This window comes from Terrapene carolina, unplaced genomic scaffold, assembly GCF_002925995.2.
Source record: "Terrapene carolina triunguis isolate 2854851 unplaced genomic scaffold, T_m_triunguis-2.0 Scaffold132, whole genome shotgun sequence".
Classification (NCBI taxonomy): Eukaryota; Metazoa; Chordata; order Testudines; family Emydidae; genus Terrapene; species Terrapene triunguis.
Window position 1 is genome coordinate 3,269,242 of NW_020664483.1, and position 20,625 is coordinate 3,289,866.

Consider the following 20,625-nt stretch of genomic DNA (forward strand, 5'->3'; position numbering starts at 1 on the left):
GTTTGGAAAATAATTCATCTTTATGAGTTCCCAACTGGTGCTGCAGAATGCCTGCCAGCAGTGACAGCACCCACTTGTTATTGTAGACTGTGACAACTCATAGGATCAGTGACAAGCAGCATAATTATCATAGATGTACACCAAGCACCACACAACTAAAGGCCTCCAAACTGCAAGGCCAGGTAGAGCACAGTACACCACAACGCATTACTGTAGCTTGCTCTTTAAAAGTGTTCTTTCAAAGCCTGCCTGAGCCATATAGCTCCTAGTTGAGCTCTTCTGATAGCCTTTGTGTCTCACTGTTCAAACTCAGCACCACCTCTGCTCTCCACCCCGGCGGGAGCTTTTTCCCCTTTGCTTCACAGATATTATATAGGTCACAACTATGCGGTTATAACCACTGGGATACTGTTTCCTCACAAGATTGGATCTCAGTGAGAACAATGCTGGCACCCCTTCAGCCTACCGAAAGCACATTCAACAGTCATTCTGCACTTGCTGAGCCAGTAGTTGAATCTCTCCTTGGCGCTGTCAAGGAGGCCAGTGTACAGCTTCATAAGCCAGGGGAACAAAGGGTAGGATAGTTCCCCCCGGAAACTACTGGCATTCCAACATCGCCAATGGCAATCTGCCAGTCAGGAATAAAAGTCCTTGCTTGTCGCTTTCTGAACAGTCCTGTGCTCTTAAAGATGTGAGCATCATGCACCTTCCATCATGCACTCTGATGTCTGAAGACTCCCCAGCGATCCACCAACATAGAAAAAATAGCCTGTCAATTGAAGTACTCTGTGACAAGGTGGTCTGGTGCCAAAAATAGGGATGTGCGTGCCATCTATTGCTCTACTGCAGTTTGGGAACCCCACTGCTGTAAATCCATCCATTATGTTCTGAACATTGCCAAGAGTCACAGTCCTGTGCAGCAGGAGATGATTAATGCCCCTGCACACTTGCATGACCACAGCCTCCAGGGTGGATTTTCCAAATACAAAATGAGTTCCCACTGACCAGCTGCAATCCAGTATCAAGTTTCCACAGGGCAATCGCCACTTGCTTCTCCTCTGTCAGTGCAACTCCCATTTTGGTGTCCCAGCACTGGAGGACTGGGGTAAGCTCAGCGCACTGATCCAGGAACATGGCCTTGCCCATCCCAAAGTTCTGCAGCCACTGCTCATCATCCCAAGCCTGCATTACAGTGCTATCCCACCAGTCAGTGCTAGTTTCTCAGGCCCAGAAGCAGCACTCCATGACCACCACCAACCGCCTTGAATTGGTTCTTGCTACGTCCCACAGCAATCTGCCCACTAGGAAGTCGTCATGTTCCCCGTGGCTCTTCTTGAGGATCTGCAAATACTAAGGAATGAGAGTCCTGTGCTTGTAACACTCACGACAATAATGTAGAGCTGCTCAGGCGCCATGCTTCTGTCAGATGGCAGACAGTGACAAATCCCATGTGGGCTCATGGGATTTTCAAAATAGGAGCTAAAATTATGGGATAGTGTGGAGTGGAGAAAGCTGCAAGTTGGGAACTTGACTCCAGAGTCCCAGTCACCCCTGCACAACTTGTTTCTGCCCCACCATACATTGCCAAAACTTCTCAAAAAAGACACTTCGCTGGACGGTTGCGAGTTGCACACTGGGATATGTACCCATGGTGCTCCACACTGTGCATCAAAACAAATACTCCTGGTGAATACGCACAGCTCTGACGCAAGGAGCCACGCGTCCATGTGCAGAAGCAATATACTAACTGCATCCAATGAGGGTAATGCCACAGCACCGTGGATTGTGGTCATGCAATAAAGGCAGACCACCAAAAAAAAAAAAAAAAAAAAAAAAGTCCACTCGATTCCTTGCAGAAACTAGGTCCCCTGCTGCAAGTCTACATTTTCTTTGCTGGTTGGTATTAAGCAATGCTAATGAGAGCTCTTATGCATTTAAGGGCATGTCTACATAGGGACACTCAGGAATGTTAAACCAAATTAACTTCAGGTGTGAATCTGAAGCACATTAAACCCCCGATGCAGATGCTCTCAAATGCAGCAGAGGAAAAAAGTATGCACAGAAAAAGACAGGTATTACTGCTGAGCTACATTTCCAATATCCAGTTTTACAGAAGCTGGTCAGACGTTACTGAATCTGAATCTATTAGGCAAGAGAGAATTTTGATTTCTTCAGAAATAGAAAGCCGCTCTTCACAAACACAACTATTTCCAAAAAGGACTTGCACACACAGCAGCTGCCTTCTGTAACTATGGATAGCTGTGTCACAACAGGTATTTCTGGAAATCAAGTAAGTTTCCTACTTAAAACTTTGATCAGAGAATTGTATATCATTCTACTTTGCCTGTACATATGCCTTTGCTTCTTTAGGTATAAAACTCAAAATGAGATTGCAGTCAACCTGAACAATAGTCACATTGAACAGTTTAGAGCAGTTAAACCTTGACATTTCTTGATCATTTCAGCACACAGCATCTTACTTTTGAACAGGTCTTAACAAGCTGGGTATAGAAGAGATTACTCCAGTGAGGCTGTCCATTAAAAGGCTTGAAGATGCAAGCAAAAAAAAAAAAAAAGTCTGTGCTCCCTTTTTAAATCTAATCTTTGTAAGTTTCTGAAAAAAGATACTTTTGTCAGCTGTTGATAATCAAAGGAAGACTCACAGAGTGAAATCTGCAGACTCGCAGAGTGAAATCCTATGGAAAGTGATAAAACTTACAGAATGGAAGTGGTCTCACAAATTCCTGAAGAAGGTGGTAAGCCTTGCAGAGGTTAGCTGCAGAAAAAGTCATTCTGACTGCCTGGCTAGCTGCTGAACCTTAAAACTGTTCAGTCCTTCTAGCAAGCACAGGTTCTCTTTCCTACTGCTCCATTCACTTGTCAGTATGCTGCTGCTTCAGATACAGGACACATGCTGAGACACTAGGTTGCATGCCACAGTCCTAATCGGTTTAAAAGCAACTAACTTCAGCTTCATGGTCTTCCATAGGTCTAGTGAGACCATCTCTGATTTGATGGGATTTTAACAGGGAAGAAGGACAAGAGCATGTTAAGTGAACGAGACTTGATCTGCTGGGTTGGTTACTCTGTTCACTTTTCAGAATGGCTTTGCCTTCATGAATTTGCAAATTATGTCATGGAAACAGTGGTACTACTTTTGACTTCCTTTACAATTGAGGCAAATGGACACAGGAAGTTTTTGTATTGCTGTCCGTTAGATGGTTTTACACCACCATTTTTTCTAGTCTTCTGCTTTTATTCTTCCTCTGATGCAGTTTATCGGTAAGCCAGTGAATTTCATGACATTTAAACTATTGTCACCCTGAGCATTATTTCTTCTTCAAGTGTAAAGTGATCCTTTTCATATCCTAAAGGAGGGCTCTTTGCCTGAGACTATTCTCATAACACAAGAACTAGGGGTCACCAAATGAAATTAATAGGCAGCAGGTTTAAAACAAACAAAAGGAAGTCTTTTTTCCACACACCACACAGTCAACTTGTGGAACTCCTTGCCAGAGGATGTTGTGAAGGCCAAGACTAACAGAGTTAAAAAACAAAAACAAAAAAAACACTAGATAAGTTCATGGAGGATAGGTCCATCAGTGGCTATTAGCTAGGATGGGCAGGGATGCTGTCCCTAGCCTCTGTTTGCTAGAAGCTGGGAATGGGGGACATCACTTGATAATTACCTGTTCTGTTCATTCCCTCATGGGCACTTGGCATTGGCCACTGTCAGAAGACAGGACACTGGGCTAGATGGAACTTTCATAAGAACGGCCCTACTGGGTCAGACCAAAGACAAATTCATCTACTCAGCTTAAGTTTCTAGAAGCTATGCTTTAAAAAGAAACCAGATAGAGTTAACAATTAGCCTACTCACAAGTCCACTGCAGATAAAAAAAAGATGGTGGTTATTAAAATGAGCAATGTTTGTTTGCACAAGAAATAGCATCTTTATGGGAATAGGAATTTCTGGCCTACAACTCGCAAACATGTTTTCTAACCTTCATACTTAGCTGTCATGCAATCTCAAAATTTAAAGAATGGCAAGCACCCTGCCTCGTTACCTACATAAAAGTGAAAATGCTACACTAGATGCCAGGCCTTTTCAAGATTCCCTGAAACCTAAAACACTGTTCACTCTATCCTCCACCTCTAAATGGAATATTTCATTTTAAAATACAAATTAAAATCAGTGACCTAGCAGACTGATCTAATTAGCAAGAAAAACTGGTAATAAATTTTGTATTTAGTTAATATAACCCCACTTACATATCATGTTTTCATATTGAAATAGCACTAACAAAAATTAAACAGGGAACACACCCTACAAACAAAAAATCACCACTGCATACTATTTTTGCTACTTGATATTATTTAAACTATCTATTCCCAGTTCATACAAACTTCAGCTTGTTTTGTTCTCAGAGCACGAAACTAGTTATTAACCATCATTGCTACAATCCCCAATATGTCTAACTAATCTCTTGCCAATCTGACATCTCAATTATCAAAAGATTTAAATCAGATATAGATTCCTTCAATTATAATGCACTTCATGTAACATCACTACAATCCACAGAGAAGACTGACAATTCTGTACCTTTCAAATTCTTACAAGCATTTTGCATTCTTTCCCCTTTGTTCACTCATTTGGTCATTTGCAATTAGTTTTGCTAATTATTATCTTCTTCAATTCAAAGAAAAAGCTTGGTAGCTTCAAATATTTACAGTGCAAGACATTTAAATGAGTATTTACTCAAAGAGCTTTTACACCCTTAGAAACAATCCTCTGCTGTTCAACTACTGCTAGTAAGAAAATATTAAAATGACTTATTGATGTTGTGATTAAGCATTAATTTTCTGTAATATTTTATGAATCCTACATGTGCCTCAGTTCCCTATGTATTTTGCATGGCTTGCCAGTGGGGAAAAAGGATTAAGTTTGCCCTTAGCACAGGCTAACTAGACATAGGGGTGTGTGTTTCCTGGCTGAGAGAGCCTGAATGGGTCATTAAAAAGGACTGGCCAAGGCAAACCCCATATCAACAAAAAACCCGAGAAGACAGTGGAAAACCCAATCATCAGGACACTGACATACCAAAGGACCCAGGGGAGATGGATTTCCCTGCCTCTCAGCAAGGAAGCTGAGCAAAGACCCCAGCTCAAGAATAAAAGGACTGGAAGATATGATGGACAAGGGTTGGCTTCTGGAGGAAGCTGGGGGGCCCTTGCATCTGGGAACTGACTAAGAACATCCGACAGAGCCTGAAAATGGAGTTTCATTACAGCTTGGCTGGGGCTCTGGGTTAACCAGAATGGACTATGCTTTAGCCATCATTTCTCCATGCTACCTTAAGGATTTCCTATGCTGTGTCCAGTTGACTAATAAACCCTGCTGTTTTGAAAAGCTGTTAAGAGGGTCATTGTAAATACTAGGTAGAGGCGCATTAATCCCTGAAGAGAATACACGTCTCTACCTGGAGGTTTCCCTCAGCTGGACTGACTGAACAGAGCTCAGTGTGAAGAAGGGCTGCAGCCCAGAGGTTCAGTCTCAGGAGGCGGTGAGGCCTACCCTGAAGGAAGAGCGAGACCCCTTGGGGGAGTCTGGCTCCTGGAAGGGGTTCCTCCAAGGTACTGTTCCAAAGCTGGGGGCGTAGCACCAATCCTATGGATCCGTGACAGATTACAGCCACTATCTACTGAAAGACAGATGGGCTGCAGACATGGAAGAAAATTAAATTTCATAGAATAAAAATTTAAGTACCTGATAATAGTATCTGAGAACCCAGCAAAGCCCTTCAACATAAGACTGTACAACTTTACGACGGAATTTCTCATCAGACACATCAACATCAAATTTGTTCTTATAGTAGCGCTGTTTCCAACCAGATTCCCATAACCTACACAAGAAGCACAATTAGATTTTAGTCTATAATTGTTTTCATATTACATATTTAAATGTCACATATTTTGCAATGAAAGCTAAGGCAAATGCTGTATTAACATGAGGGTAATGGTATGACGAGCATCTCATCTCAAGAGCTACATCAATTTAAAGTCACTTACACCCTAAATTACCATTTGATGTTTGACAATGTCTTCTACTAATTTAAACCTGGGCTTGGGGAGGGTGGGCAGGGAACTGACAGAGACCCAAGAGCCAGAGGAGTAAACACACTGGCCAGAGACTGAGATGAAAGTTATGATTGGGGAAGCCAAACTTGAAAATTTAGGAGTAACACCCTGAGAAGTAGTTTAGTCCTTATTCTCTGCTGCCTGGACAGCATTGTGATTTCTACAAAAGGTGCTGTCCCTGAACCCAGCTTGAATAGGTAAAGATTGTTTTAAAAAAATAAAAATAAATTGAAATACATTTTTATTTTTAAAAGTAAATAAACCTGTTTAAAATCTGAAGCTATGACAACCTATGTTAAGACCTAAACTTACTATAATCAATTAAAAGCATTTAAACAAAGATATGCTGCATCAGAGAGCTCTCCTCAAGTTTTAAGGACTTAACAAGGGAGCTCCTTTTCCAATTATATACAGAATCAGGGGAAAACCATCTAACTTCTGAGGTCAACTCAAACTCATGTACTGCATTATCTATCTATACCAGTGGTCCCCTTGCAACCCAATCAACACACAGCAGCCGCCCATGTGACATTCTCGGGACCATACAGGTAGTATACATGTTGTGTGGATGCAGCCCACATAACACAGAGCTGCATATGCAGCCCACAATGGTAAATAGGTTGAGAACCATTGATCTATACTATTTTCAGTCTTTACAATGCAGGAAGTGCTGCTATTTTTCCAAATGCAAGTACTTCCAGTTTGTTGTGCAGAAAAGCTTTTGCTTTAATTACTTTCGGTTTCAGTTTAACTAGCAGTTTGTATTTTCATTTGGACTAGTTCAAAGTTGAAAAACCAGTTGGCAGCTGATAAAGCAGGCAAGCTTGTTTCCCTCTTCCGAGCTATAAATAAAAACCAGGTGAGAGGATGAGATTTACTAATTCTAAAAACCTGAAGGACACGGGGGCAATTTTCAAAGGTATTTAGGCATCTAAATATGTAGATATGTGCTACTGAAAAACCAGCTAGGAGCCTAATTTGCACTGATTTAAATGAGAATTAAAAATATAAGCTTCTTAAGAACTTCTGAAAAACCTAGTAGGCACCTATCTGCATCTTTAGACACCTAAATATCTTTGAAAGTCTGGCCCACAGTGTGTTCATTAACTATAGTTAATACTTCATTTATTAAATCAGTTTTAAATGCAAAACATGTTTTGATAAACCTTCGTTTCTTTATGTATCCAGCATATTTAAAGATATTCTTTTAGTTAACTAAAACAATCCTAAAATGTTAATTTTTTTGCATTTTTAATTGAATTCTGATTTCCATCCAAATGTGGCTTGCACAAATTACAAGTAAAATGACAGTCTAGTAGATAAGAAATGGATGGTTCAAATTTTTCTAACATAATAAAAATGTAAAAATTAAGAACATGAATAAATGTATGATGAGCTATGTATTTGCTTAAATAAATATGTATAGACAGTGCATCCTGGTTAGCAAAAAGTAAACTAATTTAGTGTAATGGCTATATTTGGTCAATATAACTATTAAAACATGTTTATTTGCACCAAATGAGAATAAACCTGTCTTTAGGAAAATTAATAAGTATAAATGCAAAAATATCACAAATAATTAAATCAAGGTTTCCTGCTTGCTGATTTATACTTCAGTGTGAACACACAGGAAAGAAAAGAAAGAATAGTTTGGCATAAGATCAAAGGACATTGATCAAATATGGAATGCAGGATGCAGTGATGAATTTGTTACCCAAACTTTGCACCCTACTAAGATTTTAATATGCTACACTTAAATAAACTTTTCTTCTTCTCTATACCTAGGTCCTCCCCCCCGTCCCCCCCAAAAAACCCCCACCCAATTGGTACATTTCTTATGAAGCCATTCTAAATAGGGAATGGAGTGACAGTGGACTTCTCTAGCCTTTCACCTTTTGAGACCTTGGCTCAAACCATATTTGAGTTATGAGTGAGTTGGCTAAACTTGCTTTCACCTTATTCCTACCCCTTCATTTATTTAATCAAAGGGCATCTTGCTCATAGCTAACACACATACCCAGTATAAAATCAATATTAAAAAAAAAAAAAAAAAAAACGAATTTCGGTAATCCAAATAAAAAAAACAAAAACCTAGTATAACTGAACTTTATGGGTTAAATAGCTCAAAAATTCAATTGCAAAACAGTGGCATTCAGCTCACATAATCAAAGCTAAACACTGAATGTCTAGCCAATTTAGCGCTTGGTCTCAAAGGGAGTAGTGGCTTGGAGGACAAAAACCTGTATGCATACTAATCTAGATACTTAGATTTAACAGCTATAGCTTACACATCTCACTGGAATTTACTGAATATTCTAACCCTCCACATTAATTACTCATGGATAAAAAGATCATAGGAAAGCATCTGAAGGCACTGCTGCTCTAAGCTAAATGGCATTAATTAGGCTGCATCTACTTCACCAATTTGCTAACAAAGTGCTACAAAAAATGGCTTCACCTGATATTATCCTCTGGCTCAGGTTCACTGTCACTGTCTTCTGCTTTGCGCTTAATTCCTCCTGCTGGGGACGGGGTGCCATCAGAAGTGAAACTAGTATTAGGAGATGATGAAGGAGTCTAGGGATATAAGCATATATAAACACAGGAAAAAAGGGTTTTATTATGCATTTCATATTCAAATTAAAATTAATGGTTTTGTGTGAAGAATTAAAAAAATTGTTATTTTTACTTAAAACAAACAAAAAAACTACATGCTACACAATCCTAAAATATTAGGAAGTCCACTAGCATAAAATAGGGCTTTATAATAGGAATCAAACATTGGAATGTAAAAACAAAAACCAATAACGAAACATGAAATTCTATGACAAAGCACAAAACGTTTGGTATAGTCCAGTCTAACAGTAGGAATAAAAAAACAATTGGATACAAGGTTTATTTTATGACTTCTGTTTATGACTGCAGCAAAACAGGTCACATGTGCAGACTATAATATAAAGATGACTTAGAATTCAGAACTGACAGCCAAATTTAGAATATTTCTGCAAATTGCAAGTGAGCCTCTATTCAAATAGAAAGTATCTTAACATGGAAGAAAGTAGAGTTTTAGGAAGTCTCTCTCATTTCTGCAGATCACAGTTAGAAGATATTTAAGATAAATAAAACTTAAACACAGAAGATTGTGACAAACTGACAAGAGCTAGGAAGTTAAAATTCTGATGAAAGCCTCAAACAATTTTTATGCATCTTTTGCTTTAAAGTACAAAATTTCACGATTAAAGCGAGTACTAAATTAAAATGACAAAATTTTATTTACCCAGGCTTACCAGACAAAAAATATTTATTAGCAATAGAGAAATTTGTATTGAAATGTACATTTACTGTTTGGATGGGCAAATAGAGCCAAAGGAGAATCCTTACTATACATTGCATACGAGTGACTTTTCTATAGTCAAGTCTGGTTAAAAATGTTTCCATAACAAACACCTCTAGTTTTCAGTCACTCAACTTCCCAAAAGTTTGCCCGTAGGCAGGTATGGGAAATTTTTAACTAAATAAATATATTTTTTAGAAAGTATAAATAATTAGCAGTTCAGTCTTTATTTTTATATATTGGGGGCAGCAGGGAAGATATTCCCCTGCATTATAGAAAATTGATTTTTGAACAGCACTATAGCTGAAATAGAATCTAGAAAGTTAAAACCTGGCCATTGTGAAGCTAGCCTTTGCAAAAACTGGTTGGAACTTGGCTAAGTTACAAGGCACTAGGCAGGGGAGAACAATTTGCACATACACAGTAGATATTTCTTACCACCAGTGCTCAAAAGGGAGACGCTGTACATAACGTAGAGCTGCCTGACTTAGGTGCATATTAAGTGTGGACATCTTCTAAGGTCCACTGAACGAAGCAGAGCTAAACAGCTTATGTATGTGCAAAGAGTCATTCAGTATGTAACACTAACAACCAATACTAAAAAGACAATTGGATGAGTATTTTTTAATACACTCTACTGCAGTGGTCCTCAAACTTCTGTACTGGTGACCCCTTTCAGATTAGCCTCTGAGTGCAACCCCCCCTATAAATTAAAAACACTTTTTAACATATTTAACATGATTATAAATGCTGGAGGCAAAGCAGGGTTTGGAGTGGAGGCTGACAGCTCATGAGCCCCCACGTAATAACCTCACAACTGCCTGAGAGGTCCTGACCCCCAGTTTGAGAACCCCTGCTCTACTGCACTAAGATTGAAAATAAGTTGAAAGGTACACCATTTGATATTTAAATTGCCATTTTTCCTACAACTTCACAGGTGTATTCACTCAGAGCACAAGGGAAAAGAAACTAAAATACTCTCCACTGGAGAACATCCCACTCTAAACCAAATAATCCTACAAAAAGGACAGTCTACAGAATTGTTCCAAGAGACAATAACTACCAATTTTTCAGCCAGCCTGAATGCTATCTCCATCTGTTGGAGACAAGAAAAGAACCGAGCACATTCAGCTGTGACAGACATTTCTCAGGGGTGGGATTGTAAGAGGTTTCTGTTTTCCTGCCTGCACTGGAGTGGAAGTTGGATGTTATACCCATTCCTGGGCTAGAATAGAGACTACATGGACCAGCACAGTGTGATTATTTTTTTGGCAATCACTAAAGGATACAGAAAATTAAAGCTAACATGACTAGCTCTGGCATCAGCCAGCATCATACAAAATATGAGCATAGTATAAGAACCTATACAGAATAGATTATATATTGACCCAAATTTAATGTACGCCAATGAAAAATATTTTCATTTAAAAATAGAAAAAAAAAACCTACTACTATGTAAAACTGGGGTTTCACTGGTCTTGGGAGATAGCTGGGTTTGTGTTTTTTTTTTAAATCTCAAATTTCTAACCGGGGGTGGATTTGAACTCAGTACCCGTGTGCTGCTCAGGTTCAGTGGCCAGAACATTTCCTTGGAGTTACAGAGGTCCTGTTTGAGCTCAGGTGCCTTGCAACATTCTTGAACTCTCACACTGCACACGCACGGTGTAATTCATGAGGCACATGAACCTTCAAATGCTGGAGAAGCATACTTTTTCCTAAGAGCATTATAATTTGATTTCTCCAGAGGGCAAATGAGTGGCATGTATTTTTTTGGTACTAACCCTCGAGCACTGGAGACCATGATGCAATGATCTGAGCCCTGGTTTGATCACTATCTGTGATCTAAATATACGGCCAGAATAGACCAGTTTTTAAGACACAGAGATCAAGCCAGGGCTCAGATCATTGCACCAGTGTCTCAAATTCTTGAGGGTTACCCCAAAGGAGTGCAGGGCACCCACCAGCCCTTGGGGAGCCGGGGGGAAATCAAGTTTAAATGTTATTTGAAAAAGAATCGGCTTCTCCTGTTAGGTAGGCTAAGGTTCATCTACCTACTTCACAAGCGTAATGGATCACAGGGCTGTCTCTCACACATCCCTTGTTCAAACAGCCACAAATCTGGATCACAAACCATTCCTGCCCTACAACCCATTCCATTTATCCCACTGTCCTAGATGCAACCCCAAGCCCCTCTCACTCAGATTCATCCCCACCTCCTCTACTGCCAGCAAGCAGTCACCTGTCCAACACACACAACCCTGACAGATTTTAGCAATATGTCTTTCAACCTTTTTCAAATTCCTGCCCAAGGTAGGACTCAGAATGACACTAGGTGGGATGGGTCAGGTTCAAAAGGACCACTGCTTATCACCTTCAGCTATCCAGCTAGGGTGAAACTTTGAAGGCTAAAAATCCTGTTAACCCCTGTCTGCACATGCTCACAGTAATCCATCAGGTTCCTGAACTCGCATGTGAGGCTCAGCACGCAACTGTATTAGAGATCACCCTCAAGCATTTGAGACCCTAGTGCAATGACCTGAGCTCTGGTTTGATCGCTATCTGTGGGGGAAGGGGAAGGGGAGGAGAGAGGGGGAGAGTTGCTAGAAATTGTCAGCTTTAAGAAGAGCTGTTTTCCAGGGGCCCAGGAATCCCTTGGCCAAAGGGCCCCAAATTTGGGCCACTGACATACCCTGTGCCTCTAAGAGATGCAACAAATCTCCTGGCAATCTGATTAACCAAACAGATTTTAAAGCACTTAGACTGACTGTTCTATAACCTCAAAAACAACCGAAAAAAACTGTTGTGAACATATTCCACCAACACTATATTTCTAATTAGAGATTGAAAAGCCCTACTGAGCTGGTATTCAACAGGTCACATATGATGACAGAAGTAAAAATGAAAAGATTAGCAAAATGAATAATTTTTAAAAAATATAAACCCCAATTCAGTTGCTTAGTTTGATTTTATTTTTCCTACATTTCTACATAGGGCAAGTTCTGAAATCCCATGCTCACAACAGCCTCAACTCCATAATCTTGCGTAAGGATTCAAGTTTGCTTAAAAGTGCTTATTTTTGATTAGAAGGGCATTCTTTGCATTATATTTACCTTTTCAGAAATATTTAATCAATTATATTTGAAATATGAAAATGAACAAAACTTGACTTAAGTAGCCTTGGAAAACTGATTAAAAACTTGACTAGTTAAGTTGTTCTTCAAGAAAGAAAGTGAAAATGGAGTGATTAAGCGCTTAGAAGTAATGTTAGTATATTCATTACTTTTTTCCTTCTTACAATTATAACATTCACTCACCGAGTTCTGTTTGTCTTGCATTCTCATTTCATAGGCTGTCTGCCTGGGGTTACTGATTGCCTGAGGACTAGATCTATTTCCTCTCCCCAAAGCTTGAGGGGAAAACTGGCCACCAGGAATAAAAGAAGGCTGATCCCTCTACAAAAGCAAGTGAATATACACACAGTGATATAAATCTAATATTGGAGATTACAAGAACTTAGAACAAGTATGTTTAAACAAGATCTTATATATGTAAAATATACCCTTGGATAAGATGGCCCTTACAATTTCAGACCTTCCTATTTTCAAGGGTTTTATTAAACGCTCTCTCAAAAAGTTATATTTTTGTACTGAAGTTCCAGAGACATCAGAAGAAACTATGATTTTTTTTTAACTGAAGAAACTCCATCTAGCTATTAGAGTGTGAAAAATAGAATTTACATTTCAAGAAAGAGGATAAATCATTTTCTTGCACTCTGATAGCAATACTTAGCTGATCCTTATTTTAAAGCTTAGACCTGACATGCACATAACACTCAATGAAAAGGGGCTCTATAAAGTTTGAAAAACGTTGGTTAAATGAAGTGACGATGATCCTATGACACACCTCCACTGTATATCTAGAGTCCTTGTGGCTCAAGGAAATACAAAGAGACATCAAGCTCTGGGAAATGGCTGGGGACATCTGACATATTAGAAGCACTGGACAGAGACACTGTCTTGAATGTACTGAGGCCCTGCTGGGTTTCTTGGATCATTAGATCACATTGTAAAGAAGCTACATTGTAAAGAAGCTACACATTGTGAATGAGCTATCAAGTAACATGTTTATTATACAAAGCCTAAATTCAAATGAACATGCAAGAATCTATTCTAAAAAATTAGGAAGGACATTTAGTACAAAAAACGTAAATTAAATGCAATTTTAAGGGTTTAACATGCACAAGTACATGTTAAGGCTGTGACAACAAACAACACTTTGCCGTTGAGAATAAGTGGTATTTTGTATTACTGTGAATAAATCTGCACATATAGTTTAGGCACAATATAACCAAGTTACACTTGCAGAGGAAACCTTGTTGTGGAATTCTGACTTGCCTGTTTCAAGGTTAAAGCTTGATTTAGCATTAACTGTTTAATTTTCTGTAGTCAGTTTACTAAACTCTTAATCAGGCTCTCAATTAAGAGGCATATCTTGTGTCCTCTCTGCTGATTGCTGACACACTAACCCAATGGCACAATCCCTCTGAGCAACTGGTACTGTAAAGTATTTGATACTGTAGTCACATTATGCAGATGTACTTATATTCCAAAGGCCCCAATTTATTGTTATCCTTGAGCAACTTAATCTTTTCCCCCACGTTTTAAATAGGTTTAGATTTAATTATGTGATTTTTCCATTCAATGCTGCAATTTAAAAAAAAAAAAAAAAGTTTTTTTTGTAAAACACTAAGACAGTTCAGAGTAAGGCAAAAACTATGCAATTGTTACTGTAGTTTTATCTAATTTACTGAAATGAGACCAAACTTCTGTTTGTCACAATATAAAAATGCCTGTAAAAATGAGCTCTTAAATTTACCTTCATTCTTTTTCTCTTTTCTTTTTGTCGTCTTCTGAAGTTCTCCTAAAACAAGAGTAAAGACAATTAAAGTAACCCAGTCTTACAAGTCTTTTAGAAAAATATTTCCCGAGTCCCTCCATTAATCACCACACAAAGAAAGATTAAGTAGCAAGACTGAGTAGGCGTCATGGCTACTGACCTATGAGGCTTGCTGAACTGAACTCTTCCCTGGCCCCATCTAGGATTACTGGTCTATGGCTTTTCTAAGCTACGCTAGCATCCTATGGAAAACACCCCCCAAAACTGAAGGGCTTTCAATATAGCTCAATACTCAGCAAATTGCATTGGGACAACAAGGCCTTTAAAGCACATGCGTGAAGATGCCAAAACAGAGTTTTGCCTGTCTGTCCACCTGCGTGAAGATACTACAGAAGTCCAGGTGCTACGGGTAACTCAGCATAGATACACATTTCTTGCCACAGTTGCTAGTGGCTCAAAAAATTCCTGCCCTTCTTTTTTAAGATCCTGGATCTTGCTCCAAAGCCTGTTCTTCTACAAGTGCTAAGTTTGTACTGTAGTTTGGCATATGATATTGAGAGAACTGTAGATTATGGTTATGACATACAGTACATCCTACCAACATTGAAACAATGTTTTTCTGACTGGATACTCAGTGCAGTTCTGCTCCCTTGATTGAAGGGTTTTATTATTCTCCTTTTTATGAATAAGCTATTTAGGATTGTTTGCTTAGTACTTTCTAGCAATATAACCCATGTGCTAGGAATATGCTGCAGTGTAGTGAGTTGTTATTGTTGACCAAGAAGTCAAATTTGCTTAAAACAGCTGAAGGATCCCTTCTGAAAAAAAGCAGCATTGTAAGATTTACGGATTACAACACAAACATAATAAATTTCTCTAGAACTTAACTAAGTTTAATACAACGCACAAAGCTGCCACCAACACATTTAGCAGGAAATTTGTCAAAAATCTACCTGCTGGAAGAAAATGTAACTGAAAAGCCATAAAAGTAAAGCAGCTTTAAACAAGTGATACTGCCAAAAGGACTGAACAAGTGCAATTATTTTTGTATTCTAAAAAGCATTAATAGTTAATGCTTTTAGAATATGAAAATAGTCATTGGTATATTAAATTCTGAAGAACCCTTCAGTGTAGCTAACAGGTTTGACACAAAACAGAAAAGTGAACACATGGTCACTTTTAGCCAGCTTTTACACAGAAGTAAGTGCTCTGAGTCAAGGACTGTCTTTACAGTAATGTTATGTACTGTGCCAGCCTCATTCCCTGCACTAAAGGAATGAATTAATTATGGAGGGCTTGAAAATCCACTCACTTACTGGCCATCGGCAAGAAAAAAAGCTTCTTTTTTTAAAAGAAGAATTTTCAAATCATTATGGTTGAAAAGAACTAAATATGAACTGAAAAAATACCCAATGGAGTGAAATCTTATCTTTTAGACCATTCCAGTGCCTGTTGGAGCTCAGAACTTTCCCATGTTGCCGCAAAGTGAAAACTAAGCAGGTTTGTCTGTTTTCAAAGGTGCTATTCACTACACTGTGGGCAGCAGTGAAACTAACAAAAAAATCACGTCAGTTTCACGACAGTGTTGCTTGGGTATTGGCAGAGACAAAGAAAGGCCATCGAATTATTCGCTCAGAAGGATGACCCAAAGTGGAGACTGGGGAGGTAGGAAAGGGAATTGTGTGTGAAGAGACTAGCCTTATTTCATTATCAGTGTTTCCTATATCATTGTACAATACAATGAACATCTTCAAAGTGGTAACTGTGATGATGCTGGCAAACCAGATGCCAGTTCTTGCCAAGTGCTCCTGGGCCACACTAAACACTGACAGATGCACAGCTGGAAACCGGTCTGGTTTGCCTGTGTTCATGTTGTTAAAACGGACAGAGTTTTAAGAAAGTGTTTAACGTTTAGACTTTATGAAATGCTAGTCTGATGCTGCATCCTTATGTAGGATGCTTATAACGTGTCCCATATTATAAGGTAATATTTAAGTGTTTTCTCTGCAGCTATAAAAGTATTTACTAAAACTATAAAACCTCAGCGGGGTTAAGCGGATGGCTTAAAACAATGGCTAAAACAACATGGAAAACCAAGTCTCAGTTCTCTGCACGTCCCTCGATCCCCACTCCGGAAGCAGTGATGCATTCGATCAACGAGAGGCTGAAAAGAATCTCAGGTGCCAGGTTGCCAAAAGGAAACCGGACAACTCTCTCAGTGTGCACTTATAACTGCAGAACACTGATGAAGGAGGAATCAATAAACCATCTCATGGAGGAAAAGGCAAAAACAGCCTGCGATGTGCTGGGTGTTTGCGAAACACGACGAAAGAAGGAGATGGAGGTCAGCTGGAGGAACGGAAGCATGGTCATTCTAGGGAAAGGAGAAGGCATGAGGATAATTGGAGGAGTCGGATTAATCGAACAAGGAATGGTCTTCGAAAATCGTCTCATGCCATTTGAAGTCATCACGTATCGGGGTGCCTTACCTCCGATTGAACCGAAACAGCACCCTCAAAATCATCCAGATCTACGCTCCCACAAGTGCATGTGAAGATGATGATGTGGAAGAATTCTATCAGAAGCTGGAGGAAACCCTCACTCAGAGTTCCACATATACAATTGCGATGGGAGATTTTAACGCCAAGGTTGGAAGAGGGAGAGAAGGCGAAAAGTTCATAGGAAGGTACGGTATCGGAGAACGAAACACACGAGAACGACTAGCTATATTGGCAGAGACGAGGAGAATGTTCATTGGTAACACCTGGTTCCGAAAGAAGGCCAACAGGAGATGGACTTAGATCGCACCGAACATGAAGACAAAGAATGAAATAGATTACTTTCTGATCGATAGACGCATTGTGCTGGATATTTCAGTAGTGCCATCATTTAACATCGGTAGTGATCATTGTCTACTGAGAGCCAGACTCACGTTCACTGTGAAGGTGGAGAAAAAGGCGCTGTGTATGGCGAACAGAAGGCACCAACCAGTAGCTTTCGACGAGGAAATCCTGAAGGAAAACATTTCCAGGGAAGACTGGAGCCTCCTGGATGACTGCGACAACAATTATGAGAACGTCAGCAAGAGACTGGAACGGTGCGTGAAATCAGCTGAGCGTGAAAGACCAAAAAGAGCTAGTGGAAGAATCTCGGAGAATACAAAGACCTTATTGGAGAAGAGGAGGAAAATGAAAAGAAATGGCAGTGACAGGCTTGAGTACTCCCTTCTCTGCAAGCTCATACAAATGAAGCTGAAGGAAGACTTCGAGAAATTTCGAACCGAAAAGCTCCTAAAAGCTGCTGAAGATTGTAAAAGTCTCAAAAAATGCAAACGGGAACTGGCGTTGTATAGGTCATCATTATCGGCTTTGAAGAACGAGGATGGAGGATCAGTAACCAATCGAACAGAGATGGAGGCAATCTGCAGGGATTTCTATACCCAGCTCTTTGCATCCCATATAGACGTCCCAATGCCATCACTTCAACAAACCGATGAACACATACTCCCAGTTCTCATCAGCGAAGTCCGTCACGCAATCCATCAAATGAAAGAGGGGAAGGCTCCAGGCAAGGACGGTCTGACAGCAGAAGTGCTTAAGGCAGGAAGTCAGGAACTCTGGAAAGCTCTCGCCCAAAGATTCAACCGTTAACTGAAAACCCAGAAGATACCGTCCAGTTGGAAAGAGTCCAATACCATTTTGCTGCATAAGAAAGGCGATCGAGAAAATCTGAAGAACTATCGCCCGATCTGCCTGCTTTCGCATGTCTATAAATTGTTCACCAAAATAATAACAAATAGACTGTCGCGAAACCTGGATGAACAGCAACATAGAGAGCAGGCCGGTTTTCGAAGAAATTACAGCACAATAGACACATCTTCACTCTAAACCAACTACTAGAGCGTTCAAGGGAATACAAGTTCCCTTTGTGCATTGCCTTCGTGGACTACGAGAAGGCATTTGATAGCGTGGAGACTAACGCCGTTCTTGAAGCTCTTTCAGAACAGGACATCAGCGCAAAATAGATCACATTATTAAAGGAAACAAACTCTGGCTGCAGCACGGATATATCGCTGTTCGATACTCCCCTCCGAATCCCCCTCGAGAAAGGTGTGAAACAAGGAGATACAGTTTCACCAAAATTATTCACAGCCTGTCTTGAATTGGTCTTTCGATGAGCAGACCTGAAAGGCGGGATTAATATCAACGCTGAGCGGCTAAACCATCTCAGGTTTGCAGATGATATAGTGCTGATAGCAGAAAATACAGTCCAGCTTGAGAGAATGCTTAAAGAACTGAACGCGAAAAGTAGTCAAGTCGGATTAAAAATGAACCAGTCAAAAATGAAATATATGAGATCGGATGTTCTGCCAAGAACCCAAATAACTCTTGGAGGAGAGCAGATCCAAGAGGCTGACAAATACATTTATTTGGGCCAGGAAGTCAACATGCGCCACGATCAGAAAGGCGAACTGTCACGCAGAAAAAAAGCTGGATGGTGCGCATTCAATGACATCAGGGACATCCTCCAAGGAAAGATCAGCAAAATAACTCGTGCGAATCTTTTTAACTCGACCATGCTTCCAGCGATGCTATATGGCAGTGAAACATGGTCGCTGACGAAGACTGAAGAACATCAACTGTCTGTCACACAGAAGGCAATGGAACAAACATTATTGGGCATTTCGCTCCGCGATCGCATCCCCAATGAAATAATTAGGCAGCAGTCTGGAGTCTGAGATGATGTTGTCGAAAGCAGGCTCAGCAAAATGCGGTGGGCGGGACACGTGGCCCGACTCAGTGACAACAGATGGACTGCAGCTATATATGAGTGGTATCCGCGAGAACTGAAACGGCCACGCGGTCAGCCTCCAAAGAGGTGGGATGATTTCTTAACAAGGAGATATGGACAAACATGGCGAAGGATGGCCAGAGCGAGAGAAGATTGGAAGACGTGTTGTGATCGGCTCAGTCTTAACTGATGAAGGACTGACAGTTTACGCATAAAACCCCAGTCAGGAGAGAAGCATTACCAAGTGTGAAATATTAAATTTACCATAAGAGGGGTCATCACCTCCCCCACAAAATGTGTCTTATAGACACCAGACAAGCCATTGTGGAACATCAGCGGACAAAATACTTGGCTGACCGCTTCCCCAACACCCACAAAGAGGGTACATGCCCAAGCTCTCGTCCCACCACTATTTGAACGTGGGGGGGAAGGGCATAAAAATCCTAGTCAAGAAGGAATTGTTATCACTGTGTTGCTTGGAATTCAGACAGGGCAAAAATTTCTAAGCATAAGCAAGGGATCCCCAAGCTACTTGGCTTGGGTCAGCCCTAAAGGACATATAAAGCTAGCATATTATAGCAGCTATTACCTTTTGGAACCCAAGACTCATTTTTTGTACGTTGATCTGCTTTAATCTTGTCAATAACTCATTTCTTAGTAAATAAATCTTTAGTTAGTATTATAGGATTGGCTAGAAGCATCGTCTTTGGTTTGAGATCTGAGGTACAGCTGACCCGGGGTAATTGACTGGTCCTTTGGGACTTGGAGTAACCCGAGTATAGCCATGACGCTTGGTGTAAGGGACCATCTATCACAAAGGTAAGCTTACCCGGCTGGTAAGACTGATCGGAGTACCCGAGGGGGTTGGGTCTGTGACTCCATATTACAGTGCTTTAGGAGTTCACACTTGTTACTTGGCTAGTGAAATCTAGTTCTACAACAAACAAACAGTTTGGCGACACTCTGCCCCGAGGTTGGCACTCATGCTCACGAGCCTCTCCAGACAGCTTGACAGCAACGTTTCAAGGAAAACTGTTTCTAAATTCTACTAAACACTGCATAAAAGCCATCTAAGCTGAACTCCACAATCATAAATACTTTACCTCATCATCTTTCCTCTTTTTAAAAATGCTATCTTCAACTTCTCCAACAGCCAACATGATCATCTGTACTCTCTGTAGGTTGACATAACCACTCTCTGTGAGGTACCCCTGCAAAATAAGCAAGTTAATACATGTGGCGGAGGGGGTTCTGCTGAAAAATCTGGATTTTTTTTTTTTTTAATAGCTACACAAAAAGTTGAAATGTACCCCAGTTTTGTGCACCACATTTTTATATATGCCAACCAGACGATCAATTGCTCCCTCCCTGTGAATAAAGAATAAAAATAGTTAAATTCTAGTCTATACGCCACTCTTGTTTACAGCTATGCTAGATATATCTATACAAACAAATGTAAATAAATC

At 40.0% G+C, this 20,625-nt stretch overlaps 1 protein-coding gene across 1 annotated transcript in view; it reads right to left on the reverse strand.

The window, feature by feature from the left end:
* Positions 1 to 20,625, reverse strand: part of XRN2 (5'-3' exoribonuclease 2) — a 91,897-nt gene that overhangs the window by 48,197 nt on the left and 23,075 nt on the right. The window contains exons 12-17 of the mRNA XM_024219970.3: positions 20,470 to 20,527; positions 20,263 to 20,370; positions 14,348 to 14,392; positions 12,787 to 12,924; positions 8,597 to 8,715; positions 5,768 to 5,903 (exon numbers count right to left, since the gene is read on the reverse strand). Coding sequence (XP_024075738.2) covers positions 5,768 to 5,903; positions 8,597 to 8,715; positions 12,787 to 12,924; positions 14,348 to 14,392; positions 20,263 to 20,370; positions 20,470 to 20,527 — 604 coding nt within the window. The remainder of the gene's footprint in view (positions 1 to 5,767; positions 5,904 to 8,596; positions 8,716 to 12,786; positions 12,925 to 14,347; positions 14,393 to 20,262; positions 20,371 to 20,469; positions 20,528 to 20,625) is intronic.